At 38.0% G+C, this 19,234-nt stretch overlaps 1 protein-coding gene across 10 annotated transcripts in view; it reads right to left on the bottom strand.

The window, feature by feature from the left end:
* LOC117421237 (transducin-like enhancer protein 1) overlaps positions 1 to 19,234 on the bottom strand; it is a 69,545-nt gene that overhangs the window by 8,660 nt on the left and 41,651 nt on the right. For 3 of the 10 annotated variants that reach the window (XM_059025410.1, XM_059025371.1, XM_059025403.1), the window contains 8 exons: positions 18,378 to 18,597; positions 17,172 to 17,188; positions 9,255 to 9,371; positions 8,940 to 8,993; positions 7,639 to 7,791; positions 7,093 to 7,237; positions 6,377 to 6,561; positions 4,921 to 4,991 (listed from right to left, as the gene is read on the bottom strand). In XM_059025410.1, coding sequence (XP_058881393.1) covers positions 4,921 to 4,991; positions 6,377 to 6,561; positions 7,093 to 7,237; positions 7,639 to 7,791; positions 8,940 to 8,993; positions 9,255 to 9,371; positions 17,172 to 17,188; positions 18,378 to 18,597 — 962 coding nt within the window. Of the gene's footprint in view, positions 1 to 4,920; positions 4,992 to 6,376; positions 6,568 to 7,092; positions 7,238 to 7,638; positions 7,792 to 8,939; positions 8,994 to 9,254; positions 9,372 to 17,171; positions 17,189 to 18,377; positions 18,598 to 19,234 lie in introns of all 10 variants that reach the window. The other 7 variants (XM_059025388.1, XM_034035355.3, XM_034035358.3 and 4 more) reach the window with 3 other exon arrangements.

The raw sequence follows: 19,234 nt of genomic DNA, 5'->3' as shown, positions 1-19,234 counted from the left end.
AGCACCAGAGTTTAAGTTTGCCCGGTAAAGCTCTGCTGTCTATGCTCTTCAACCTTTGCACTGCTGGTCTCACTTCTCCCACACTAACCTTTATGTCCACATCATACCATCTCCAAAGACTTTTCACAGGTTTCTCAGACACTGTTGGTATTGCCTCACCGTTAATGTAGCGCCTCTTATCCACTACTTTACCTTTAATTATAGAGATGCTCCTTGACTTAGTGGGCTTGAATTGCATTCGTGCCTATTCAATGTTATTGATTAGTTTGCCCAATAACCGATTACTGCAAGCTACTGTTGAAGTCATGATTGTCATGTCATCCACGTATGCTCTAATTGGTGGCAGTCGCATTCCAGAAGCCAAGCATTACCCATTTTGACGCTCTAATAAATTACTTCCATTGCCATGGTAAAAGCCAGTGGAGAAATGGTGCATTCTGCCATTATTCCAACTTCCAGACATTGCCATGTACTGGTGAATTCTGAAGTTGAAAAACAAAATTGCAAATCTCCAAAGTAAGCTTTCACTAAGTTTGTTATTGTCCTCGGTTCACTGAAAAAATAAAATGCTGCCCAAAGCAGCTCATGTGGTACTGAACCGTTTGCATCAGCTAAATCCAGGAATGTCACAGGGAGCTCCTTCCTCTCCTGCCAGCAAATTCAAACAACTAAAAAGATCACACTGGTGTGCTCGAAGCATCCTGGGAAACCTGGAATACCGGCTTTCTGTATTGAAGTGTCGATAAAGTAGTTCTTCAATAGGTAAGCTGACAATCTCTAAGCAACAATGCTGAAGAAAATCTTGCCTTCCACATTTAAAGGGTATCAGCAGTACATGAAAAATATAACAAACTATCCCACCTTGCTGTTCCAAATGTATTTGGTCATTGTATAATAATCCGTATGCGCCCAAACATCTGCAGAATGCCACACTGCTATGTCCAAAATCACTGTTCTCGAGCATCTCTGCCGAGCCAAAAAACATGACTTCCGCATGTACCCTCACATGTGCTCTGAAACGTACCGGTGCATGCCCAATGAAGCGTTGTGTAAGCTATATTACCTCCATGTGGAAACACACTAGTCTGTATGACAAACATGGTCTGGCTAATTTTTCATAAGGAAGGAACTTGTACCTGCTTTCGTTTTGTGTAGTAGACATTTTTCACACTGTACATGTTTCCTTCGCATGTTGTATTTTGATGTATTATTATGATTAATGCTGCATTCAATTAAAAAATAAAAAATGGTCTGTGCTGTGTAAGTGGTTGCAGGGAAAAGAAAACCCATGAATTCGGAAACGATGCATTTCCTTTCAGAATGAGGTCTTTGAGGATGATCCGACCTAAAAAAAAAAAAAAATTGCATTTTTTCATCCTTCGTATTTGATTTTCAAAACAATAGCAGTTCCTGCCTTATGGAAAATTAGACAGACCATGTTTGTCACACAGATTAGTGTTTCCAGGTTCTAGGTAATATAGCTTACCCAACGCTTCATTGGGCATGTGCCGGTACATCTGACAGTACACACGGAAGTCAAAATTTTTGGCACAGAAGAGATGCTCCAGAAGAATGATTTTGTACATTGGCAGTGCGGCATTATGCAAATGTTTGGATGCATACGGATTATTATACAATGACCAAATACATTCGAAACAGCAAGGTCGGATAGTTTATGTTTTATTTTTCATGTAGTGCTGATGTAGCCTTTAACAGGGAAATAGGGCGAAACTGACAGATACTCATAGAATATTTTTCTTTGGGTATAAAGACCCCACCTGCTCGGTGCCATGCTCTTGGTACAACCTGTTTTTTCCCATACTACTTTCATCAATTTCCACAGGATTTGTAGAACACCAGGGGCACTCTTGTACACTCTGTACAGAACTCCATTAGGCCCAGGAGGAGTTGATTCCCTTGCATTTTTCACAGCTTGCTCTACTTCTTTCCACTTAGGTGTGTAGCCCTCCAGTTGGTGTTCTGATGGATTGATAGGTGGGATGTCTGAAGGAATCGACATATGCTCCTGCCTTTTTGAATCTGTGTGCGTTTCCTCAAGATATCGCTCCAGCTCAGACTTAGTTGCTTTTAGTGTGCCATTTTTCTCCATGGTGAATAACGTCTTTGCAAATTTGAATGGGTCTTTATAAAAAAAAAAAGTTAGTTCTCGCATGCTCCTTCTTTTTGCAGCGTTTCCTTAGGCGCTCAGCTCTATGCAATGTTACAAGTGCAATGTTATCTTTTATGAACCTTTGTAATAGATTGAGTGCCTCTTTCTGACTTTGTTCTGCTCTCCTCCATTGCTTCTCTAACTAAGCGCTCATCTCCTGCTACCATCTACACTTTACAGGAATAGTTTGTACTTTCTCCAAACCTCTCGCTTCTATATCTTTTTGACTGTTCCACCTAACCTTTCCAACGCAAACCAAAGATCTGTGTTTACTGTGTCCCACATTGTTTCCTCACAAGCTCTTGGCCATTTAACTCCAGGCTTGTGTCTGTTGAGGTTCTTTTCTCTCTTGCGCTGGTTCATCTGACCAGGTTCACAAGGATCATTAGGTTAATCACTAGTTGTGTTTGTAGAAGTCCTCCTCTCATCTATAACTGGGGTGCTGATATCCTGCGAACTGTGGTTTGCTTTCTGTTGCTGGATTTCATTTGAATGACTTGACTGACTTTGTAAAAAGTACTGATCAATGCAAGGCCCTTGTCCCTTCTCCCTCAAGCATTTCATTCTCTCTTGATGAATCTTCAAACCCCTAACCATTGTACTCTCCGTTCTCATATCTGTTTCCTTTCCTAAGTCGTTAACCGTGTTGTCAAACCTTGAGTCATCTTCTGCCCCAGCTCTCGCATACTCTAGGGCTATTTTTCTCTAATTTCTTAGAAGCCTTGGGCGGGTGTCTCCAGCATCCTGTTTCATTTGAAAACAGAGCTGGATCCTGCCAGCTAGGGTGGCTAACCCCTGCCAGCCCCAATGGGGTCTATTTCCTCCTGTCAGCTGTCTCTCCAGGCTGTCACAAGGTCTTTCCCTCATTGCCAGCTGCACTATTCACAGCAGTCACTAGACGTATCCAGATCTTAATGATTTCCATTACATGAGAGTAGGTGTTAAAACTTCATGCTGATATTGGACTCAGCTCTCGCCAAGATAAGCACCAACTAAGACATAGTTTATTTTACTGTAAACTAATGTGATCCATCTGCGTTTCCTTCCATCTGATGATGGTGACATCCTTCTGCCTGGTTTTGATATAAAAACGTAATAGTTAATAGTTTTGAGTGAGGGCGTTTAATCTTACTAGAACCATTAAAATATTTAATATATAAAATGTAATACACAGTTAGCTTTTCGGATGTTTGCACTCATGAACAAAAACTCATAAATGATGTTAGTATAAAAGTATAATTAATATTTAAAAAGAAAAAAAAGAAAAAAGTGCCCCCCCATTTTGATCCAGTGATCTTTGGCGTGCTAGGCAAACGTGCTAACAACTACACTATAAGCTCATGCTTAATTCCCGCCACATCACCAACAGTGATGCAATCCCCTCACACACACAGAACTGACAGGCAGGCAGGGAGAATGGAGCCGGTGTAGTGAGAGATACAGAGTGAGCAGCAACACACAAGCACAACCACACAATTCAAAAAATAGAACAGGTCCCCCCCCACCCATCTCTTCCCTCCCCAAGTCAATCAGTTCAGTTCATTGTCCATGGTTTCCTTCTGCATGGCCGCCCAGCTGCTATACTATATGTTTTTATTATTAGCCAAGGACCCAGTTTTTCACCAATTCCATATTCCAGTAGAGGGGGAGCAGAGGAACAAAATTAGGAGTCTCTTGTCTTTCTAACTTGAACGCTGAGATATCAGCAATTAAAATGTAAGGGAGGTACCTCACACTGCTGCCCCGGGAAGTGCTGTCTGTCTCGGGCAAACCTCTACCGAGGACTCGACGGTGGCTGTCCACATTCTTTATTCGTCAGATTATTTATTTTTAAAAAGAACCTCATGAAAGAAGATCCCCCCCCACGACAAAACAAATGACATTCTTTTCACCAGAGTACTTCTACTTTCGCCAGAACTCATTTTTTTCATGAGATGAGTGGCGAAAAAAGAAGATTTAAAAAAGATCAAATAAAACACATTTCCCACTCACAAAATGAAAAGACAATGTTAGACAATCTTACGTCCCAGTGATATACAGACATGTCATGGTTTACTAAAGCTATATGATTTTCAGGCAGTTTAATTTTTTTTTTCTCTGAAAACAAAATCTCCACCTCACGAACAAAGATTTTTTTTTTTTGTGATGAAAGATTAGACCCTTGCGAAAAAATAATATTTTGTTGTGAGGCCAATTCTTTTTTTGAGATCAAACATCTAACCGCAAGAGCTGTAGTGAGCATGCTCAGAACCAAAATTTAAAACCCCTTTAACATTAAACGGCCTACTCAACCCTAGCTACCGCACGATAATGAGAGATAGAGATATACAAATTATTTGGACTTTTCTAGTGTGATTTGTTTGTTGTATTTCTTTTTCACATGATGTGAATCATCTAAGTAGCCGCAACTTACTAGTTAAGCAAGATATGTCATGTCCTTCCTGGCCTGTACACAAATGTAAACTTTCAGTAAGAGTTTAAAATATGGGTGCATTACAAAGCAAACAGGAGACTTCTATTTCCATCACGTGCAATTGTACATTTATAAACAAGAAGGCATTGGTTTCCTCTATCATCGTGCACACAATGACATATTATATAAACTATAAGCAATCTGTTGGAAAGAGCCTGTAATTACAGCTGCTCACCTTGCAGACCTTCATTAAACTCATAATAAAATATCTCAGTCTATATAAATAAAAGCGGCAAAAATAAAGCAAATGTTTGTTTTTAAAGTGAAGGTTACTTACGGTTTTCCGCCAGGGATGCCTGCCAGATTTGGAGGAATTCCTCGCATGTGAGGATGTGGGTCGAACCCAACCTAATACCAAAACAAACAAATACTGTTCATAAATCCGAAAGCACCTCAAGAAATAACCATCTGCCCGTGGCATTTCTTAGCCCCTGTATCTTTACCCTACCCCCAACCCTCCAGTTACCAAAATATTTTGATTTATACAGACATCAAGCAAAATTTCCACTTTACAAGTCAAGTTGCAAACTAGTACACAATTACAATACCATTCACCATGGCTATACTAAGCAGCTGTGCACAAACCTGGTTGTAGCAAGAGTTAAATACACAATGTAGATGTATGTTTTTCATTTCAGAACAGTTCGAAAGTAAACTTAGACCCAAGAGCAAATAAAGAATGGGATTTAAAAACAATGTTTAAATTGGTTGTCTGCCCCATGAAACCCATTTGTATGTATCTATTTTTATTTTTTAATAAATACTCTCCAGAAGAACAATTGGGCATGAAGTTATGAAATGAAAAATAACTGGAACCAGGGGAGTAGATGCTGTTGTGAAATCCTGATTACCTACTGCCTACTAATACAATAACAAGGTAAACGGCCAAGAACAATGCATTCTTTATAGTAATGAGATCAATCCTTCTTCCTGAAAAAGTCCAATAAAAAACAACAGCCAAGCCATAGCCTCCCTGAATTAGAAACACTGCGATGTTGATAGCCTAATCATAGTATAAGAATGCCAACAATAATTTACTTCAGACAAAGAAATAAACCTGTGGGACTTGCTGTTTTAAAGTATTTGATACTGCTTTGGATTTCAAAGTTAGAAAGCAAACACATGCCTAAGGGAGATACAATAAACAGGGAAGCTCACCTTGGTCCTTTTAAATATGATTTGTTTTATTTAGGACTTTTACAACTGCTTTCAAAAGGGACAACAAGGCCAATTTACAAGCTTATATCTTCAGTGTTCTTGTTTGTTTTCTTGCACTTGAACAAGTGTGTATATACATAGAGGGGGAGGGGGGGATAAAAAAACAGAACCAGTTCAAAATGATCATCTACACAATAAATGTACTGTTACAGGCAATAAAAGCTTCATTAATTGTCCCGTTAGAGGACTTTCCTTTACACACAATACATACTTTTAGTAAAAATGCACACGCAATACTATAAACCAAGACATATATCCAGTATTTAGATCCAGTACTGTTCAAAATAATCAAGTATTGTTCTAGCTTTCAACCAATAAAACATAAAAAGGAAACAAAGTGTGTGGCTTATGTTGTTGGTAACCATAAGTTACCTTGTTTTATTAATCTAAATTAAGGCAATTTAACAGAACAGAGTTTAGCTGAAGGTCTACTGAAGTGAGCTTAGTGAGCTTTTGTTCACAATTTTCACTACCCTTTACAGAAAATGCATGCTTTCCAAAAACAAATTAATTACCATGGGGGAGCGTCCATAGGCTACCACTGCTGCAGCAGCTGCAGCAGCACTCATCTGAGGTGACATGTTGTGAAGACTGGCGTAAGCAGCCCCTGGACTGGTCAGATCTCCATTCATCCCAGCATGGGGCACCATACCAAATGGACCAGGATAGGGACCTGGGACTGCCAAGGGGGCCCTCAACCCTGCAGCTGAAGAGATACAATCACTAATAATACAATATCTGCAATTCACATTACAGTTAAGAAATGTATCTACAATGTTAATCTGAAGTGGGGCACTCATCGTTGCATTTATTTACTCATCAAGGCAAGCTGAAGTGCACAGGTCTACCTCTGTCTTCTGGCGTCTAATTCAAAACATGGATGTCAGTGGATCTTAAGTGGGACTTAATTAGATACACCTGGGACTTAATTAGATACAAGTGGAAAACCACTATTTCAAAATAAACCATGCATGTAGCTCTAAAGGGGCCTGGGAGTAAATGCACATGGAGAACTATTGCCCTGTCGCCCCAAGAGCAGACACCCCTTTCACTTGCATGTATGAGGTACATTAGGAACGTGTACAAATGCTTACAAAAGGCCAAACAGGGACTCAATTATGGGACAGGGATTCAGAACCAGACTATTTAACTGGAATTACTAACAAAATTACAAGTTTCACGTAGTTTGACAATGAAAAATATTAAGTATGACTGGGTATAAAATGCTTACCAGAATGGTTCACTAGTTGCTCCATGGATGGAGGCTTGCCAAGACTGGGCCGCAGACCGGGGGTGGCACTGGTGCCTGGAGTGGACGCGTCCCGGCGTGGAGTTGGTGTAGTGGATTTTAACACAGGTGCGCTGGTTTTTTCATGCTGGTATGAGTAAGCAAACTAAAAGTTATATTTAATCCAAACGGTATTACAGAATTTATCACTACAGCAGCTGGGATGCTGGGCACCACGTGCCAAATTTCATAAATTCACACAATGCTGAAAGCATTAACTGCAGGAGGAAAACGCTGACCTCCCTAGCTTTAGCTAACGTGATTACTGCTCATCTTAAATTACAGGCCTGATACATTTGCGCGCACACACGCACACACACACACACACAATCAGTATCTGGAACCTTGCCATATACAACAAGAGTTTAAGCCCCTAGCCAAGACCTGAACCTCTGTCAATATTCCCAGGGCCTTAGCATGCAACCTTTTTTTTTTTTTTTTTTTTTTTTTTTTAAACCACGGGAGCGTGGCTTCACGTATGCTACCTACCATGCTCATCTCTTTGGACTTGAGGGACAAGGAGCTGCTTGAGGATGCTGTTGATGCTGGACTGCTGGAAGCATCCTTCTTCAGCAGGCGAGTTTTGTCCACACCGTTCTCCCTTGGCGAGTGAGCAGGAGTACCACGTGGTGAAGCAGGGTCCTGGAAGGGTAACGGCACTTACTGTATTATAAACACACCCTAATGAAGTAGCTTCCATCACAGGTGTCGGCCTGAACCCAAGATCAGCTTAATCTCAGAGAAGCCATGTTACATTTGCAAGGAGGCTAAATCACCACAAGGGTTTTCAATCATTTATTTAATTATTTAAGTTTTTCTTCCAGCCAGGGATGTTTCAATTGACTTACCTTAGCCAGTGCTAAACTCAAATCAGCATTGTTTAAGTAACTAAACAATTCTAGGCATGAATCAATGCACACTTTATTTTAATTGAACTTTGATTTACATACATTACAGAACTTTAAGAGCTTTCTTTCTGAAAATATGGCACAACAAAGTGATAGTCCTTTACAACTAAGAAAGAATATGTTTCAAGAGGCAAGTGATCCTTTTTACTTTTAGTCCACTATGTCCCAGTCTGTCCAGCAATTAATTTGTTACAGTACATATAAACCCAAACATAATACTGTAATATAACACTGCACAACACGGAGAGCAAACAATTGCAGCACCTAAATTTAGCATTTAATGATTTAGGTCCCAGCTCCTCACATATTTGTTCAGATTTAGGTCCCAGCTCATAGTAGATTTGATCAGGCTTTTAAGCTTAGTTAAATTGCAGTCCAGTATAAATCAAGATGTAGACCCACAGCACTGTGATGTGCCTCGACAGCTATTAGGTCACAGGTTCAAATTCCGGCTCTGAATGGCTGGAATACGAGGCAGAGATCCAATAAGAATCCAGGTCTCTGCACTGCATGTCAGGGGCCACTTTCAAGTTTAGGTCAAGTTTCTGGTTTCAAAAAGGGTAGCGGTGGTGGTAAATTTATACACAACATTCACTGCTAGTAGCAAAGTCTGGCTGCTAACCAGGAGCTGGCAATGACTGGTGCTCAAGTATCAGGTTCAAGTGTCCCAGTGGGGGGTTGCTGATGCGGAAATATAGGGTCTCCTCAAGGACAGATTAAACCAATATTGACAAATGCTGATTTTACACAACATAATATGAAACTTAAGTATTTTTCTTGTAATGTGTCCTTAATATTTATTTCTGACTCCCCCAGAGATGGAGATGTCAGAAACATACGAGGCATGTTCTTAAAAAAATAAATAAATAAATAAAAACTAACCTCATTAGAAACGTCGACTACCAAGTTGTCCTCACTTTTGTCTCCATCACTGTCCTGCAAATGCAGACACTTATTATGCAATAGCCAGTTAAAACAGTAATAGCTGGAAAATGTCTAAAGACAACTTTGCAGAGCTTCATGTGTATGCATTAGTTTAGCTACAAACTGCATTTTTGGAAACCAAAAGTACTAGTCAGTGTTAATTAAAATACATTGTCCTAAAAATGAAATATAAAAAAATGTAAAAAAAATAAAAATAAAAAAACAGGCCAACTCAATAACACAGCTCTGTAAAATTCAAAATCTTTTGCTTACGTAGTGGCTTGAATCTTTGTCATCAGCTTTTCTTTTCTTCAAGTCATTTGAAAATTCTGGTCCATTTCGACGTTTATCTGAGCCTCGCAGACTTTCAGGGACCATCAAGGAATTACTCTAGCAGGGACATAATTTAAAAGTCAGTGTTATTCAAAAACTATTTGTTCAGGGTTCCTTTATTTAAAAAAAAAAAGTGATAGGCTCTTTAGAACTACGACACCTACATTGTTTTCCATTCCCCTATAATTTAACCCATCAACAGGCATAGCCTTTATTCCCCTATAATTCAGCCCGAAGACTTGAATGGAAAAACACTTATAGTTATTCATGCATTTTAAACAGGGGGTCTGTGTTATTCACTGCTCAGAAAAACTGCTCAAACTCCAGTCAGTCACTATTCATTCGTCTTCTATTCAAACATCAATGTGCTTAGAGAATAGATTGCTCAAGAATATTCATGAGCATACTCTACATAGTTTAGCAACATTCTCAGCTCAGGCGTTTTATGTATTGCAGCATTAGCATTTAACAAAACATTCCATCGTAAACCAAGTTTGAACAGTACATTTTAAAGGATTTAAAACACACAAAGAAAACGATAAATTTGAATATAAAAAAGGAGATAGAATAACCCCCCCCACCCCCCACCCCACCCCCTAAAAAAATAGTTCAATTTTCTGGTATTTTACTGAGGAAATTCAAGAGAAACAACAAATTAGCTTAGCCTCGTTTCACTAAGAGATTATACGCCCTAATAATATTTTTGTACTAACAGTCACTAATAATATAGCAGAACGACTCCACAGGTTTCATAGGAAAATGTACTGTTAAATATATTTAGGGCTTCTGATTTTCGGTTTTAACCGATATAAACCGATAAAACACCCCACATAGTAACTGAAAACAATAATTTAATACAGTACAGTATATAAAAAGCTAAAGCCCAGAAAAAAATGATTTACATAAAAATAATTGAAAATAGCTAAAAATAAGCACTGAAAAACGAAATTAATAAAAAACGAACAGAAGCCACATTATATTTACATATACATATATATATATATATATATATACATATATATATATATATATATATATATATATATATATACACATACATACACACACACACACACACACATATATATATATATATACAAAATGTTAATAAATAACTCTGCAAACAAAGCCACCGATAAGCAAGCAAACAGAAATATAAGGAAGCCTGTAGCAATGTTTCCACGTCAAGATGAAGACGAACAGGGTGTGTTCTTTAAAAGATTTCACAAAATGATCACTGACCCACAAAATACAAGCAATTTTTATGTTTTTCAGGTCACATGACAATTTAACACTCCTTAGATTCCCATCTCCCCTCTGGCTAAAGCATTAAAACATGTTACAATGAGTTCTTTTAAGTGCAGGATTAGCATATCCAAGGGGGCAATTTGTTCAGTGATGTGTTAAATGCTGTGAACAATGCTGAATACGTTGTGTGAAAAAACCTTTCACAAGGCTCTGCTAAACCCTCATTTGGAAGAGAAAATTGTTTAAAACAAAAGTGGAGAAAGCAGGCTGCCAGAATACTCTTACACCATGTTTTACAGTCCTGCTGCCATTTTGTTTATAGTAGCTGTAAATACAGGATAAATTATTTCTCGCTTTGAGTGTATTTAAATAAAGCCGATCTAAGTGCAAAAATCCTCCTAGTAAATAAGACGGACAACTGGTTCTAAAGCTCTATATGTATGTACAGTACATAAATAAAAATACATGCAATATAAGTCCTGAGGAGCAACAAACAGAACACAAATACCAACTTGTCTTCTGTCTAAGCTATCTTTCATTAATGGCCAGTCAAACCCAAGAAGTTGCCAGGGGTCTCTTGCATGAACAGAGAAAAGACCCCCCAATGAAATGTAGTGTAACTCACAGCATAACCTTTACAACTAGTTGGTAGCCTGGAGGCACAGCTCCTTGAAATACAGACAGCAGTTCATGTGAACAATTTTATTTGAAAGCTGTGAATTACCACCCCACCCCCCCCCCCCAATAACTCAGACTTGCATGCAGATAGGCATGCATCCGTATAGTATCAAGAACATTAATGTACTGTATTATTGAAATCTTTAGATATAATGCCGTTGTACTAGTTGCATCCTATGAAAGCAGTGTGTGCATACTGAACCTGTGGTCTTTTGTTAAGGAACTCTTATTCAGCATGTTATATAGGCGGCAATTTCAGCTGTCATTTTCATTTAAAATGTGTTTTGGCAGGGCGAAGTACTATACTGTAGGCGATGTTCATGTTAGTCAACAAATCAGAGGTGGCATTTATCACACTCAAGAAGCAATGGAAATCAGCCATTAAATGGGTCTTTTAAACTTAATTGGTGTACTTTGCACACCATCCCCCTACCCCCCCCCCCCCCCCAAGGTTTAAAGATCTGTAAATATCACTTTGTTTTCAAAACTACTTCCACAAAGCTCTGTATTAAAAATCATGTTCCCAGTTTCTCATTATCCTTAGTAAAGCACAAGGAGAAAAGCCAGGCTTCCCAATTCAGTGTTAATAACTTGACAAAGTATATGATCGATCAATAATTTGAAGGTCTCTACTGCTCTTGAAAAACAGAATTCCCTCTCAATACTAACTCAACTTGCAAATGGCTTAAAATCTTTACACTTATGAACACCAAGAGATGGCCCACACTGTAGGGCCAGGAAATTCAAAGGCTGATATTTAAGCTCATGTATGAGGGTACTGTAAAGCTCTTACAATCTTAATTCAAACATCTATTGAATATACTCTTGTAAAACATTTACTGTAGCAGCTTGTTGGGATAGGATTTGAATATATTTTCCATCTAAAAATCAATAAATTCAAGATCCATTTCCACCAGCAAATAACTGACCACCTCAAAGATTGTATACAAAACTAATAGGATGGTCTGTATCAAATGTTCAAGTATTATCTAAGAAAAAGACGACTGTCAGTATATAATTCAATCATTAATGGCACGACGTTCAAACATGCCATTTTGTCCGAGTGCAACATCTGTACTAACCCTCCTTGTGTGTATTGCTAAACATAACACCAAAACATATTGCAACAAGCCAAAAACAGTTGCTAGATACACAACAGAAGATACACAAAAAGATAACTTAATTGTAGATATTGGGGGGGGGGGGCTGGGGGGGGCGTGGTAAATTAAATCTAGCTGGTTGCTAACTTTACTTTCTATGTTTGATCCAATGCATGTATCGCCTTGCTGAAGGTAAGGGGCTAAAGAGCATCTTGCTCCATAACATGGTCAGCAGTTCTACACCAAACATTGCATTACAACTGCTAAAATAAAAAAAGCATGCTAGCCTTCTACTGTCTGTTCAACTTACTGACCTTTTTTCCGAAGTTCTTTTGCACTTTGATTAAAGATTTTAAAAGTTGGCCATTTGATCTTTTTTTACTTGCCAGCTTTCAAATAAGATGCCCTTTGTGTCCATGCCTTATGTGCGCTAGAATTTCTACTCTTCTTTAACTGATGCAATTTCATAGTGAAAGGTTATTTTACCTTTATAAAGCTCAGTAGAAATTGAACATCTATTGAATGCTTTTATTCTGCATACCTAAACTCCTCCAAATGTAAATCAGTCAATTTATAAGACCTGTGACATTTTTATTACTAACGATCAAACACAAAACGTCCTTAAATCTGGATTTGAAGAATGAAAGGCTTAATATTGCATAATTTCTTGTCATTGCAACCAGGCTGTGTGTAAACAGGCAGCCTGGCTCTTGAGGCAATGTTCCTGCCAACAAAAATTAAAGCAAAAAGCAATCAGTGGCAAACAAACGGGGACAATTTGAATAACAGCCAGAGTTATGAATGCAGTGTGTGTGAACTGAAACCCTATGTGGATATAATGCCCATTATTTAGATATGTTTTCTCAGCTGCCATGCCAGGTGGCCTGGGGGAGCAATACTTTTCTCCAACTCGTAAGACATAACAGAAGCATGTCTGAGAAACAGGCCAGGAGCTCCCGACAGCTCATTTATCCTCAATAGCCCGACCCAGGCATAATGCAGTTTCTGCATCACTGAACTTGTACTGTTGACTAATAACTTTGTACGCTGCACATTTAAACAATTAGATAATCATTAAGCTCTTGTAACAATGCGTTTGATTCGAAGCTGCACCTGGTGCAAATAAAAAAATGTGTGTACTTGATTCTGTAAATTTTCCTTTTTGAAATTAAGAATAAAACGCACAATTTTAAATCATTAGTACATTAACTCAATAGGTTGCTATATGAGACAGACTGCTTTTACCCTCTGAAAATGACAATTTGCAGGAAGTTTATTTTCCCTCCCCAAGTGAAAATGGTGGCGGCGATATTCATTTTAACTAACACTAAAATCATGATTACAGAAGTTTCTATCTTGTGGACTTGAATTCCAGCCTTCCAATCACAATACAAAAAGCTACCATGTGCATACGTCAAGCAGCATTAATCCTATGTCACAAACCACACAAGTAGAAAGGGAGACAACTTTTTTTTCAGTTTTCACTCTTGCATTTGTTAGATGCCCCAGCTGGATTTGATACACTACTGTGTCAGAGGAGTCTTTGCTCTATACAGACTTTGCTTGGCGAGTCCTGCTTAATGGACTTGGGTGTGAACGAAGGTTGCCACCTGTCCGGGTCACCCAGACAGTCTGGGAATTGGCATCTGTGTCCGGGTGGCAGGAATTAACAAGCCCGGACACCCTGATGTCCGGTTTTAAGTGAAACGCATAAGAAACACTAACCTTCCTTTAATATTTTCTTTGACATGCCGTATAACAAGACATTTTGGAGTGGAATTTATTTTGGCTTTATTGGCGGTTTGGATTGGATCTCCAATAATACTTCCACCAATCAGTGTGAAATATTGTGTGTGATCCCGCCCTCTGATAGACAGGTGGTATGCAGCACAGGTTAAAGAAGTGCACACCGGACAAGGGAAAGAATGTGTCTGATGTCAAAGTGAATATGAGAATGGCAGTGAGTGATGAAGTCACTCTTAAAAAAAAAAAAAAAAAAAAAAGCAGACTGGAGATTTCCATCAATGGATTTCGGAAATCTGGAATTGATGATGCGATCAGAAACTCTGAGGCTGTGTAAACTGCACCGGCTATTGTGGTACCTGTAGTAAACAATATGTTAAAATAAATTAGTTATGCACCGTATATAAAAAAAGCTGATTTTTCCAGTGCTTGCTAGTCTATTAACCAGTTTAAAATTTAAAGCACTTTAGTTTCGGCTTTATTGTTAAAGTTTTCACACGTGCAATACTGTCCTACAATTACTACACAATACTGTGATCATTCCACTGTGTTATGTTAATGAACCAAAGCTAAGTTTTAAAACTGAGATTTAGCAAATGCCTATCAAAGTGTACTGCAATTAGTAATCCTTTCCAATTACTAATATCTTAAAATTGAAGGGCCATACAAGAATAAATATTGTAACTCATTTTTAGAAGGCCACCTTTGTTCTTATCCAAGTTGCTGCAGTGACATTGTAGATGCTAGAACTAGTTAGCTTAAATTAGATACTACTTTAGCAGACACATTTCATTAAGTAAACATGTACTTGAATGTTTAAATTAAAAGTAGAAATACAAAACTGGCATTTTTCTTTGTGAACGTGCTAAGTGATAAATGCCAATTCAAAAACCATCAAAATCTAACAAGGTAGCCAAAATTTCCAGGTATATGGTGCATTAGTTGCTTAAAGGATTTCCACTGTCTTATCAGAAATGTACTGTTTAGCACCGATCTGTACATTCTACTGTGCCGCCAGCATTTGAATAATGCTTTACATTACACTGATCCGAGTGTGATTAAATATATAACCTTTACAGTAAAATATTGGTTACTTACAATAGTGCTGTAGTTTCTAACATCTAATAATAACGTTTGTTAATATTTATTATGGGGTGGGGGGATTAGCCATGACATGATGGCTGTAAAATAATTCTGACCGTCACAAAACGGGCTTTTCAGGCTCAAATTATTTGTAAAAAAAAAAAAAAAAAAAAAGTAGACAGGATCGTTGCTTCAGAAATTGCATTGATTTACTACAATGTTACTCATCACCAGACAAGATTGGCCTCTAACTTACCATGATATAGCTACTATTTTTCTGGCTTGCAAGTTCGATTGCTAGAAATATCAAGGGAACAATACTGTGTATACTGGATGATTATTGATTTGTGGTGGTATTGTGTTAAACTGTATTACAGTACAGTGCCGTTTTGGTAGAGCTAGGCTGACTGAGAAATATGTCCGGGTTTGGTCTGTGGAAAAGGTGGCAACCCCATATGGAACACAAAGTGTCAATTGAGGGGTTGCAATCATGTGACCCCAGCGGTCTACGCCACCATACTGATGGTCTAAACAACCATAGCGGCTAATGCAAAAACGGTATCTTCACACCAAAATACCGCACACTTCTCACCTCCAGTCAGAGAAATTAGAAATATATAATGCTAAGTGCCAGATACTTGGAATTTGTGACCCATACTGTGCACCTCTGGTGAGCGATCACATGATTTGCTGTGTAAACATCATTCTATTTTATTTTGTTTATTTTTTTTATTAAAACTTACATGTTACCAATTAAGAAAATATACATTTCAAAAGTTTGTTTAAAAATACAGTATTAATATGAATTAAGTACAGTATTTCTATGTTGTTTGTATATTAACATCTTTAGTTAAATAGACTTGCAATTAAAACAATGTATATGACATATCTGGCAGACACTAGAGCAGGGGTTCTCAACCTGCAGCCCATGTGACATCCTGCTCAAATTAAAGACAGAGTGTATCGGTTTGTTAGAGCAGAGCAGTTGAATAGGCCAGACTAGAGAAAATGGATTGCTTTGTTCAGAGAGAAACAACCTTGTGAGGCTTCAGAAAGGAAAGAAAGTAAAGGGACAGATAAAAGAAAGAAGCGTCGCAGCTTGGCAGTAGAAGGCAGAAAGATACAAGATGATCTTCGGGGGTGCACAGTAGGGGTCACAAATTCTAAGTATCTGGCACTTATTATACCTTTCTAATTCCTGTGACTTGAGGTGAGAAGTGTGCTCTGCGGTTGCAAATACATTACATTTTGGTGTGGAAGATACTGTTTTTGCATTAGCTGCCATGGTTGTTTGTCCACGCCATGCTGTGAGGACATCACATGAAAAACCTCAATAAGGAAGAAACAGTATGCTTCTTTACAGGTTTCTAAAGAGATGTGTAATCAACATTTGGTGCCTAAATATGTGCAAATCCACATTAACTCTCAACCATCTTTGATTGACTGCCTACTGTAAAATGAATGTTATTTAAATCACAAATCTAAACATATATGTACATCCCAGGTTTGCACTACACATCGTGTTTAGAATTACCCATCCCACATTTCAGTGAAAAAAAAACAGAAGTATTCTGTGTTCATTCTTTTGTTGTATATATTTTTTTTACATATGTTGTCAATGGCCTGCAATCCACCAACAAGACCAAGCTACCATGTCCCAGTACAGTATTTTCAAACACCCGCACACCCTCAATTATATAGTGAACTGCTTTAGATAGATGTGATGTGCACATTAGGCAACAGACAACAAATACTGCAATATTTCATGCTAAACATACACTTATGTAGGAGTAATTAGTTGATTTAAGGCATAGTAGTACCTTTGCTGGGACAAAGATTATATAATAAAGTTTGACTATTTGTCTCTCTGAATAAGTAAACATTATACACATGTTTAAAAGATTAAGCATCTGACCAGACAGTTTGCTAACGTAACTGTTTGTTTATTGTTTGCAGTCAAAACAGTTGAGAAATGAAGTGTTAGCAGGAGAGCAAGTGTACTTACTGTGCTTGGTTCTTTCTCTGTTTCCGGAGTAACCAAGAAAAGCACAAACATGGTCGTTCAGTAACAAGGTGCAAAAACAAACGAAAACAAAGAAAAAAAGGAATTAGAAACACAAGCCAATTCAAGTTTTTAAGCAGATTTTATTAATAGAAATCATTGCACATTCCTGATACAGCAATTTCCTGATAATGTTTACACTTACGGTTTAATAACAGTATAGTTACAGTTTATCATACCTATCTCCTTCCCCTTGGAAACAATAACTGAAAAAAATTACTGTTCAATTAATTACTTTTAAGTAGTTTAAAAAACAAAAGTGCAATTGCTTGTCATTCATTGCGCAAAAAGTACTGTTTAAATGAGCACAAAATTAGGTTCAGATAACCTGCAAGTTTAAACCGTAACAGATGTCCTTGCACTATAGGCTCACATGTCATTATCTTTTCATTAGTACCATTTTCACATATTCTAAAGCTACAGCATGGAGCAGAGAAAGCATGCATGAGGAGGTCATTAACTACAAATTGCAAGTGATGCCCTGACCATTTCCAAAGACTATCCGATATAAGTCAAAGAAATATTCACAGTAACCTTGAAATATCACCGATACCAATACCAGTTATTTTTTATTTATTCTTTTAGCCAGGTTAAGTTCATTAATGACAGCAGAGACAACTAGCATTTCACAAATGGTCACAGCTTTCCCTTCACGTCTGATTCACAGATCTGCTCCAGTTCAGCCAGCCTGCTGCACTTCCATAAAAACAAACACAAAAAACAACACACAAGGCTTTCAAAAAAATGCAGACACGTGCAACCTCTGCCTTTTGGAAACTTATTTCAGCAGGGCTGCACAGTCTTTTGAAAACCTGATCTGTATGTTTTGAACAGAGAATAAGTTGATTCTCAGGTCCACTTAATATAAAACACTGTTTTAACAAAAAAAAAAAAAAACTAAACTTAATTTTAGTGCAAGCCATTTCTTGAAATCACCCCACCCCATTTCCCCCAAAAATATTTAAACTTGTAAAAAATATATTCCATACTTTTCATCTTTAAAACAATCCTTACAGATTGAAGTTTTTTTTTTGTTTTTTTTACGAATTCAAGCAGGTATGTCAGGTAATAAAACTTTTTTTTTTTATTTTTTATTTTTTTTTTAATTGTCTGGAGGTTCACACTGCAAAAGGTTCTAATCAAACTTGCCTGGCCTCTCACCTCTGTGGTGGTCTGAGTCGTGGTGGTTTTTCTTGTCATCCTTAATTGGCAGGTGAGGCGGCCCACCAAGAGCGTTGGAAAGAGCCAGGAGGCCCGTGCTGCTGCCCAGGTGGTGCAGTCCAGAAGGGTGCAGTCCTGAAGGGTGTGGGGTGAGAGGCACTGGAGGGCCGTGGCCATGGGGCAGATGCTGGGCCTGCAGCTGCTGCTGCTGTTAGGACACGCATGACAGGACAGAAAAAAAAGGAAAAATAACTTGGGTTAACTGAAAAAAAAAAAAAAAAAGCACTTCCATTAAATCTACACTAGCAGTTCTGAACTTATAGCAGAGAACTACAGTAAAAAAAGTATGGGAATTGAAGCTCTTGCATGTGTAACAACCAAAAGGACATACTTAATTACCATATTTGAATATGTGGATATAGTGAGTAACAAGTTGACCATTCCCTTGTTTGTCAAGAAACATTTAAAGCGACTGAACAAAATGTTCTCCACCATGCAGATCCATTTACTTCATAGGTCTCAAATGTACAGTTGTAAAATAAATGCATGTTTTAGTATACATTCATCTTCATTTTAAAACATGATAACTGGTTCTACACTAGGCTTTGTTTGGAAGACAAACTGCTTGCCTCAATGACTGACATGCTTTGCAGTTAGTAAGATGCTTTTGACCCCAAAGACAACGCTGGGGTGACCTGGGAATTAAAGCAGGAACACACTTCCTGGAAGACAAGCCAAATAAACTGAATTTTATTTACCAAGTGTAATACCATTTGTAATACAATGTAATGTAATACAAGTGTCACATTTTAATAGCAAGACACGTGTTTACCATGAAACTGCTC

This window comes from Acipenser ruthenus, chromosome 1 (genome assembly GCF_902713425.1).
Source record: "Acipenser ruthenus chromosome 1, fAciRut3.2 maternal haplotype, whole genome shotgun sequence".
Taxonomy (NCBI): domain Eukaryota; kingdom Metazoa; phylum Chordata; class Actinopteri; order Acipenseriformes; family Acipenseridae; genus Acipenser; species Acipenser ruthenus.
The sequence above is the reverse complement of the archived record's forward strand: the minus strand, read 5'-3'. Positions and strand labels throughout refer to the sequence as shown.